Consider the following 9669-nt stretch of genomic DNA (forward strand, 5'->3'; position numbering starts at 1 on the left):
GTCTATGAAAATAAGTATTTGGAAATAATACGAGAATGTCGAAGCTGTCTGGAGTGTCTGCTACTTTTTGTATATAGTTACTATTTTTACTTAAAATTATTTGTGTGTGTGTGTTGGTTTTGATTCTTACAGTGAACAGGTTAGTATTGGCACATACTGTTTCTTAGCATTAGAAAAATTAAATTTTATCGTTCATTCTCACTTTCCTTTGCAGCTCTGAGCTTGCTGGTTTTATTAAAAAAGTGCGTAACAAAAACAAGAACTCCCTGTCAGGACTGAGCATCGATGAAATTGTCCAAAGGGTGACAGAACATGTTTCAGATGAAGAAAAAAGGAAGGTCAGTATTTCATTCAGAGACAATGAAATGTCCCACTTACCCTTGTTTATAAATAGCAGTCTGTAAAAAGGGCTTCACCCGAAAGTGGAGAGCAGCGTACGAATGAGAAGATGCCGGAGCTTCTGTCTGGCAGCTTATTCCCACCGGTGCTGTCTCTGCAGCCAAGCCCAGGTGAGGACGCGCCGTCCTCTGCGCAGCGTTCGGCCGCCTCTGTGACGGAGGCACCGCCCAGCCCCGAGTGAGGCTGTTGGAGCAGCACCCCGACCCAAGGGGCCGAGCACGGAGGCTGTCCCCGCGAGTGCCACACGTGCCCCCGCACGGTCCTCTTTTTTTTCTTTAAGGATTTATTTATTTATGCACATGGAACGGGGGTACAGCCCAGAGGTGCCGGGGTGGTGAGAGGATTCACCAGAGACAGAGTGGGGAGCAGAACAGGACGACAGATGAAGTCCACTGCTGAGGGGAGCAGCAGGGGGTCAGGAGAGGTCTGCCGCGCCCTGTGGTCACCTCCGGGGCCGGGGACTGAACTCATGCTAAAGTGGCTTTAGCTTCTCAGTGCTGTGCTCTAACCCGCTGCGCCACCAGGGAGGTCCCTGTCCTCTTAGTTTTTAATGAAGGAGGAGACAGACGTGTTAATTCACGATTCAGGCCCATTCTCTTCATTTCTAGATCCAGCTTACTTAAAATTAGAAGCAATATAGAAGTGCTTGTGTGTTGCATCACTGTAGCCCATGTAGGTGTGACTAGTTGGGGAAAATGCTGTTGGGTAATTTTCTTCTCTATGACCCGAGGCTTTGGAGTGACAGACTGGGAACGTGAGCTTGTCCACGCCCTGTTTTCGGGGTGTCTGGTGAGGGGCTGCATAGGGCTCTAGGGTTGAGCACGGCACTCCAGAGAGGCTGATTCTCTCCCCCCCCTCCCCCAACCCAGAACTGGTTAGACACCCTCCACCTGGCAGACTGTGGAGCTGTCTCGTTTCACCATAGGCAGTGAGAATGTTACTTCTGCCTAGCATTGTTCGTGAGCTGTCCTGTCTGATCTCAGCGGTAAACCATTGGCCTGACCTGGGATTTCTAAATGAGGAAGCCAAAGCCCCTCATCCTCTTGCAGGGCTGCTTCTAGTCCCTGTCCTCACCTGGCGCGTGCCTGATGCTGGGGACGCAGTGCGTGTCGCCTGTGCGTCTCGGCCTGGCTGGGGTGGAATCTGCACTGAGCACGTCTTTGCCATACCCAGCTGTCATCAGAGTCAGAGCTGCAGGCCACAGCGCCCTCCGCCGTGGAGTCAGAAAAGCAAATGGTTCAGAGCACTACTTTGACAACTTAGAGTGAATCTTTGTGGACATAGGTTTTTATAACTTCTCTACGTTTTCACTTCCCACTGTCCTTTGGAGATTTCCCACCCACGCACCCCATGAGTGCCATCTCCCAGAGGGTCTCAGCCTCACCTGGTGAGCACGCAGGTCACTCCTGTACAGCCCTCCTGCTCACTGCTCAGAGGTCTCTAGCCAGGCAGGGTTCCGGCAGCCTCCCTGACGAGCCTCCATTCCCGCCTTGCCCTTCCAGCAGGGCGTCCGTTGAGGGAGACCACCCCATTGTGCCACATCCCCCTGCACCCTCTGCTGCGCCCCACTGTGCCTAGGGCGAGGCGCTGCCGCCGGCTCCATCCCTGGCCTCACCCTGGCGCTAGGGGCTGCGTTCGTTCACCTGTTCCCCTGCCCGACAGCTGATGGGGCAGCTTGCCAGCTGCCCGGGTGTCCAGAAGCCAGAGGGCAGTGCAGTCAAGATCAGGGTGGGGCAAGTGCTGAGGGCAGTGAGGAGAGAACTTGGTGTCTGGTGAGAGGAAAGCCCTCAGGCTGTCTTCACTTGGGAACAGCCTCCTGCGCTCGCCAGAGTGAGCCACTGGAGCCGGACCCCCCCCGTGGCCCCTGCTCCCAGCATCTGCACACCCCTGGGGTGCTTGCGGAGTGAGCCATCAGTTTGGTTTGTTTTGATCTGCACAAGTAATCCACGTTCATAGACATGTGGAAAGGAAAAAGTCAAATCTTCCTATCCAGAAGTGCCACTGTTCACAGCCCTCCTCCGGGCCCGCTCCTGGAAGCTGTGTAACACACTCTCGGCTGAGACTCGCTTGTGGGACACGGCGACCCCCCACTGCGGTACCCACTGCGCGCATTGGGGCTGTTCGGCCTCCTCTGGCAGGGCTGCTCTTCTGTTCGAGGGCAGCAGCCGCGTTAGCCCACGGGTGGCTGCATCTTAATCCCCTTTTCTACCCTAGTGTTTGGGCGCTGGGGCAAGGCCTCACTTGCAACACTCAGCGTCTACGGCACTCTGAGCGCGGGGTTGGGTAGTAGCCATCTGTGGTGCTTTATTTGGGCATCTGTTAATCATAAGATACTTCTCTCTGAAAAAATTACACCTTCAACATTATATCTTTCTTTTTGGTTTTTTTTTCCCCCTTAAGAAATGCTGATGATAGAGGGCCTCGCTGGCGGCGCAGCTGGTTAAAGCGCAGCACTGTAATTAGGCCGCAGCTGCTTCAGTGCAAGTTCCATCCCCAGCCTCAGAGGTGACCCACAGGGCGCGCAGACCTCTCCTGACCCGCCCACTGTTCCCCTTCATCGATCTGCCTGTTCTGCTCCCCGCTCTGTCTCTGATGAGTCCTCTCACCCCCTGTGCTTCTGGTCTGTACCCCAGTTCTGTATGAATAAATAAATCTTAAAAAAAAAAAAGAAAAGAAAAGAAAAGAAATGCTATTAGAAAATAAGTTTCCCTGCCTGATTTGCTGTCATTGGGAACAATGTGCCACCGTAGTGGCGAACATGTTTGCAGGTCACTGATAAGGAGGGAGAGTCCAACTGTAAAGAAATTCCAGTAAAAAGAAACTAAGTTATTCTCCATTATTCGGACATTCTTCCCACAGATCTCGGGCGCAGGTTCCTGTGAGGTGTGCCACGAGGCGTTCAAGTCCAAAAACATGCGAGTGCTAAAATGCGGACACAGGTTTCACAAGGGGGTAAGGACCTCCAGCCTCCCTGGGGGCGGGCACTGTGGCTGTGGAGGATTTTAAAAATAACAAGAAGGCGACTTCAGTACGTTTCATGTTTTGTTTTCAAACTGTTAACCTTTGTAAACCTCCTTGTGTCAGTAGTCATTGTCCCCTTTTCTAAAGGGGTACGGGGGGAGGACCGCCGGGCTGCGTCTGTGGCCGCCCCTCTCCCGCAGGCTGGGGTCGGTGGGGAGGGCGCTGGGCCTCATCGACTCTGTTGGTGCCGAAACTCAAAGCTGTAGTTGTTCTTGGAAGGGAAGGTGGCTTCTTACACGCATGGCCAGCAGGTAAACCGCCGGGCCTTTCTGAGTCTGACACCTTTTAGGAAGCAGGAAAACCCAGGCCCGCCTGGTCTGCTGGCCAGACCTGGGAACTCCAGGCTCGTACCCACCCAAGACGTGTGTGCAACGTTGGGGTAGGTGGCGTGCTGAGCTGAGAGCAGCCCGGACCTGTGCAGTGTCAGCTCACTGCTCCTCAGGCAGAGGGACACTGCCGTACACCGTGAGGAGGGGTGCAGACCACGCTCGGTCTCTTTGGCAGGGCTAGCTAGCACTCTTCAGGTGTAGGGCTGTCACCCCTGGGCTCTCAGACACACCCCTGTTCTTTAATGGCAGTGGACAGCTGTGTGGGACATGGGTCTGAGACCAGGCAGAGGAGTGAAAAGTTGGGACGTGGTGAGGGAGTCCGAGGGCCAAGAAAATTCGAACCTCTAGAGCAGGGCACCAAGACTGGAGCTGGCATGGCAGGGCTGGGAGTAGGCAGCAGAGGTCAGGGCCCAGGTCTTCAGACCTTAACCAGGTCTGCCAAGGTGCAGAGCAGAGTAGCTGAGCTGTGTGCTCCAAAAGGCACAACTGACTTCCTTTCCTCCTCCTCAGTGCTGCAAGCAGTGGCTTAAAGAGCAGAGCACATGCCCGTCCTGCCCGCGCCGTGGTCTGTCAGAAGAGTGACCTACACCGCCAGGAGCGGCAGGCCTGTGGAGACCAGGACGGCCTTCTGCTGCTCTAGGTAGTCACACCTCACCGAGAAATGACTTACTGGTGTGTTGAGTTGAAAAATAACAACATTCTACCTTTGGTATAAAATAAAGACATTTAAGTTTCTTAGCACTGTCACAGTGCTAATAATTGGAAACGTTTAAGGTAATTGGCAGGAAGTGATTGCCCCACTGAGCAAACACTCCGATCACAGCAGATGGCGGTCAGGAAGTGAGTGATGTGTAGCCACGTGCACACAGCGTGGAGCTCGCCCAGAGGTGCCCGCCGGGGTGGCATCGTCTCCGAGAGCCGCAGAGCAGCACTTGACCTGTTCTTCAGGTGCCCCAAATTAAAATTTCATTAGGAGTCAGTATTCCCGAAAATGTACCTCTGTTTTTCCTTAAAGATCTTGAATTTTAAAAACTGGCTTAAACAAACCACATTCTAATTATCTAACATTAAAATATTGGCTGACTTAGGACAAAAGATTGAAATCCTCTTCATGAAGTACCACATGATTTTGAGTCTTCATTTAATTATTTTGGGTTCTGCCCACCCAGTAAGTTAGTAAAGTGTTTATTTTTCATCCTTGACAGAGGTGATCTGATTTTTGAAAATTGATAGAAAACATTTTGTCTCAACCAAGACTCTCGCCTCTAAAATCAAAGCTGTGTTTTCATCACGCCACCCTCACATTTAGCACTGACTCGACGACTGTGCTCCCTCCTGGCGTTCTCCTTCCTGCATTCGGCGCTAGCACACACTGGCACTGGGGGCAGCGCCCTCACTGCCTGCCTGTGCACCCCCAGGTGGAGGGCGGTGTCAGACGTGCTGGGTGTCCCTGTCACGGCCATTCTGCGTCTCGCGTTTGTGTGCAGTGATGTGTGCTGCTGTGATCTGTGACTGCATCAGAAACTCAAAAATTAGGTGTCCCTCTCAAGTGACTTACAGTCAGTAGTACGTGTAGAGCGTGAATTCTGCACACATTCCATTTCTCTCAAACGGAAAGAAGCAAAACTTTCTTTTTAGCGTGTTTGTCTGTACCTCAGTGTCCCAAGCTCAGGAGCTGATCGGTCCCTTCCTCTCCCTCGGCGCACCGTGAGTTGTGATGTCCTCGTGACTTTGTCTGCCGACGCGCCCACCACATTTTGAAGCGAATCTCTAGACGGGTTCCTGCCGTCTTGTCTGTGTGTCCCTAGCAACTGAGAACTGTGGGTGTTAAGACTGAGGGGCCCGTCCCCGGCAGTAGGCACCAAGGAAAAGCAGCAGCTGCAAAGTGAGAGAACCGATGTGTACGTAACTTGTGAACCTGCCTCACCCATGTCCAGTGAGTTCAAAATAAAGAGCATCTAAAGTGATCACAGCCGTTTCTGCGTGTTGGTGCATTTACTCGGGTCACTAAAATGTGCCGTCTGCTTGCACGTTCAGCGGCGGCTTATGTACGCTCCGTCCTGAATGACCCCACTGACGCGCCCGTGGGGCAGGCCAGGGCGCTCGTGGCGCTGTGCTGGGCCCTGGGGCCTTTGTGCCCAGCAGGGCTGCTGACCGCCGGCCGCAGGCTTGGTTGCTGAAATGTGTGAGTGAGTGGGAAGTTTATACACAGGGCTAACTCAGTTTTAAGATAAAGTAAAAAAATTTTCACGTGGTTATATGTAAAAATGTTAATCAAACTGTCTTCCTCAGAATGTATTTATTTTTGAGGCACCGTGGACTCACAGAGCACTGGGGCTTACCAGTGTGTCTCCCTTTCAGACGGGCTTCCAAGCTGCCGAGCGCTGAGCAGACAGTAGCGCGTGGAGCAGCTCGCCTCTTACCTGGCAGTGCTTGCGGCACGGTACTAGGTAACTTAAAGCAGCGGTTCCTAAGAGTTCGGATCATTTTCTTTCTTTGTTATTCATGCATACAAGACTGGGGTACAGGCCAGAGATGGGGGGTGGGAGGAGGAATGAGAGGATTCACCAGAGACAGAGTGGGGAGCAAAATGGGCGGATTCACTGAAAGGCACTGGGGGGGGGGGAGCAGCAGGAGACAGGGGAGGTCTGCGGCCCTGGGGTCCCTCCCTGGCTGCGGAGCCTGCTCCGTAGTGCTGTTCTCACCCCTCGTGCCACCAGGGAGGCCCAGATCTTTTTCTTAATCTACGAAATTGCTGACCTCAGAAATATTCCAATCTGGCTTTGTCTAATATGACTGCCGTTACGTGGAGTTACATAAACTTAAATGATGACAAAAGCAGAGGCAGCGCCTTCCTGAGCCCGCCCCGGCCCCTGTCAGCGGCTCTGAGGGCTGGGGGGGAGTTCAGTGCGCCCCGCCCCGCCCCAACTCTGCCGCTCTCCTTGGCGGCTTGGGTTTGCCAGCGGTGGGAGGGTTGACGCCACAGAAGCTGGGGCTGTACCGCCAAGGATCTGTGGAGCCTGGAGTTTTGTTTGTAGGAGCAGCTGGTCTGAGCCACTGGAGCTGCCTCCTTACCCTCCTCCCGCCCCCCCAAGTGACTTTGCATTTGAAAGGCCGATGGGGGCACCTGATACCCCCCCACCACCACCACCCCTCAGCTGGATTCTGCTGAATGAGCCCATCCATCCCTCTGCTTTGTTCCGCCTTGAACTTGCTGCTGGGGTGACTTCCAGCTTCAGCCAGGGATCCCCCTCCTGCCGCCCCGGAAGGAGACATCACTGGGCACCGGGCCTGGCCTGCTGGCCAGGGCAGCCCAGAGTCAGCTCCACTTTGCCCCCCACAGGGCCCTTCTCTGCCAAAACCAAGGACAGGCCTTCCTACCACCCCCCACCCCCCAGCAAGGCCCTGCCTCGGGAGGGTGGGGTAAAGCCGAAGCAGGTGTTTCTGGGGGTGTCGAGAGGTTGCCCTGAGGGTGGGTGACTCCAAGTGGACGCAGCACATGTTGCCTCCCTGAGGGATGGCAGGGCTGGAGGGGCCAGCCCTGGTCAGGCCTGAGGGCCTCAGCAGAGCGGTGGGCGTCGGGGACCAGACAGCAGAGCGAGAGTCTGCGCGTCGAACAGGGCTTTTGTGTCCCACAGAGGTGCCTTGTTCCCAGCAAATAACTGGAGCCGCGGGGCAGAGACGCCATTCTGTTCTGGAGGGTCCCCTCTTTTTCCAGTTATGTGGAAAGGCCTATTGCCTGATCCCTGCAGCCCTCTACTTCAATGCTATTTATTCGGTGTGATAGAAAGGTCTTAATTTAGATCTCCCTGCTCCCAGTTCCAAGAACCCTGCCACCCGCTCCAAGAGCTGTGTCCTGAAGTGCCGCCTCATTCCAGCCGGGTGGGCCAGCCAGCGGCTCCAAAAACAGAAAGCAATTGACTAGATGGACGCTGCCTCCAGGCGCCGGCCGGCCAGCCAGCCAGGCTCCAGCCTCTGGCCTGGCCACTTACGGCCACATGACTTTGGCTTCCAGTTTTAAACTGCCAGACCTCGGAGAGCTGCGGCCGGGCCTGTTCCCCTTCCCGGTGAGGGGCCTTCAGCCCTCTGGGCCGTGCTGGGCAGGGCTGCCTCCTCTCTTCCTCCTGCCCCCACTGGGGCCTGCTCCTGGGGCCGGGTCACTTCTGGGCGGCTGACGTCTAGGGCCTCCCTGGCGCCTGCGTCCTTCAGCGCCACCCAGGCTTGACTGAAAGGACCAGAGCAGGTGCTATTCTGGGGGTGAAGCGGTGAAGGCCCAACCTCAAGCCTCTGCCTTCCTGCGGGGAGATGGGTGTCCCTGCAGTGTCGCCTGGGGCCGATCGGGCCCCACAGGAAGGGAGCAGGCCTGTGGGGCTGGGGTGCAGGCCTGCAGAGCCCTGGGAGGGGCTGCGGGGGGGGGCTGGGGGGGTCAGCATGGCAGGTGGGAGCAGGCCTGAGGGAGCTGGCCCGGGTGGGGAGCCTGGAGGCAGCCTTCTGTGTGGCCGTTTATTTCCACTTCCCCTGGTGAGCGCAGGGAGCACTGTTGGGGCTTTTGCATTCTCCTTCCTGGGGCAGAGACACCCCCCCCCCTTGGAGTCCCTGGGGAGCTGTCGGTCCCCTCCGCCCACCCTGTGGGGTGTGAGCTTTGCCCAGCCTGGCTGCCGCCCTTCCTGTCACCATCAGACCTGTGGGGAGCAAGGGCCTGGGGGTGCCCTGACCACTGGCTTCTCTGTCCTCACCACTCCTGACCGTCAGTCTTGATGGGGCCTGAGGGAAGCCCCGTCTGCAGCTCGGGGCTCCCTGCGCTGGGAGCCCAGTCCTTCCAGGCGGGCTGCGGGGTTCCCAGTTGCCTCCCCCAGGCTGGGTCAGTGCAGGCCTCTGGCTGAGGGTCAGGTCCCGTGTGGCCGGCGCATGTCCCCGTCGCTGTTGCGCCCTGGCGTCTACGCATCCACGCAGGGGGGCCCACCTTGCCCCGTGAACCCTGGAAGCAGCAGACATCTTAGGGGGCCGCTTTACTGCAGCACAACACTGTAACACAACGTGCCACGGTGACTACTTGAAGTGTCTAGTCGGGTGCTGCAGTGCGCCCTCCCCACCACCCAGCTCCAGAACCTTCTCCTGGACTGGAACTTGCCATGAGACTCCCCCCGCCCCCCACAGCCCCCAGACTGCTGGATGGGGTCTGTGTGGCTGTGGCTGTTCTGGAAAGGGGCCCACTTGGGGCGGCTTTCACCCTTCCGTGTCCTGTTAACGGGCTTCAGGCGGGAAGACGTCCTTAGCCTGAGCAGAGCCGAGGGGCCTGTCCTGGGTGGGGCCTCCCCCAAATGACCGTGAGGGCGCACTGGTCAGCCCCGGGGCTTGGTGGCACTCGGTGGCTTTCAAACCCGCTTGCCTCCCCGGCCACCGTCGCTGTCCTCTGCCAGGCGAGGGGCGTCTTCCCGCTGGCCGAGGCTCAGGAGCAGCTCTGTCCACGCGGGCACTCCCTGGGCAGGCTTGCCCACCCGCTCCCCCACCCTGCACACTGCAGCACCCCAGCCAGCAGGGCGACTTCCCGCTTCGTGTGCCACGACTTGCGGCGTCCCCAGAAACCGCGGTGACGAGGGTGGAGCTGCTTTCCTCAAGGATCGCAGCCCGGTGACGATTTCCTCCCAGGGTCCAGCTGCCCCGTGTCCAGTTCTGATTATTTCTGTGGGAAAGATTCACCCCTCATCTTCAGTGCTGACCAGGCCTGAACGTCCCACAGGGAATTAAAAACGGGGTGTCTGCTGCAACACCGACCGTCGCACCCCTGCCCGGTGAGCCCCACGCAGCGGCAGTCAGACCCGCGTGGCTGAGCCGTGCGAGGCTGAGGAGGCTCCGGACTGTGGGACGCACCACACAGAGCAGCACAGCCCAGACGCAGGCACCAGGCACCGGTGGGCGC

General features: G+C 56.9%; 2 protein-coding genes across 6 annotated transcripts in view; one reads left to right on the plus strand and one right to left on the minus strand.

The window, feature by feature from the left end:
- The window catches only part of TTC3 (tetratricopeptide repeat domain 3), a 96537-nt gene extending 90821 nt beyond the window's left edge, over positions 1–5716 (plus strand). For all 5 annotated transcript variants that reach the window (XM_012732373.1, XM_012732384.1, XM_012732391.1 and 2 more), the window contains 3 exons: positions 215–338; positions 3259–3351; positions 4260–5716. In XM_012732373.1, the coding sequence (XP_012587827.1) occupies positions 215–338; positions 3259–3351; positions 4260–4331 (289 nt within the window). In that variant the 3' untranslated portion in view covers positions 4332–5716. The remainder of the gene's footprint in view (positions 1–214; positions 339–3258; positions 3352–4259) is intronic.
- A 2970-nt stretch (positions 5717–8686) lies between these two features.
- DSCR3 (Down syndrome critical region 3) overlaps positions 8687–9669 on the minus strand; it is a 24861-nt gene continuing 23878 nt past the window's right edge. Inside the window, exon 8 of the mRNA XM_012730903.1 lies at positions 8687–8727. Within this exon, the coding sequence (XP_012586357.1) occupies positions 8687–8727 (41 nt within the window). The remainder of the gene's footprint in view (positions 8728–9669) is intronic.

This window comes from Condylura cristata, unplaced genomic scaffold (assembly GCF_000260355.1).
Source record: "Condylura cristata isolate star-nosed mole 26May11 unplaced genomic scaffold, ConCri1.0 scaffold00003, whole genome shotgun sequence".
NCBI classification, from domain to species: domain Eukaryota; kingdom Metazoa; phylum Chordata; class Mammalia; order Eulipotyphla; family Talpidae; genus Condylura; species Condylura cristata.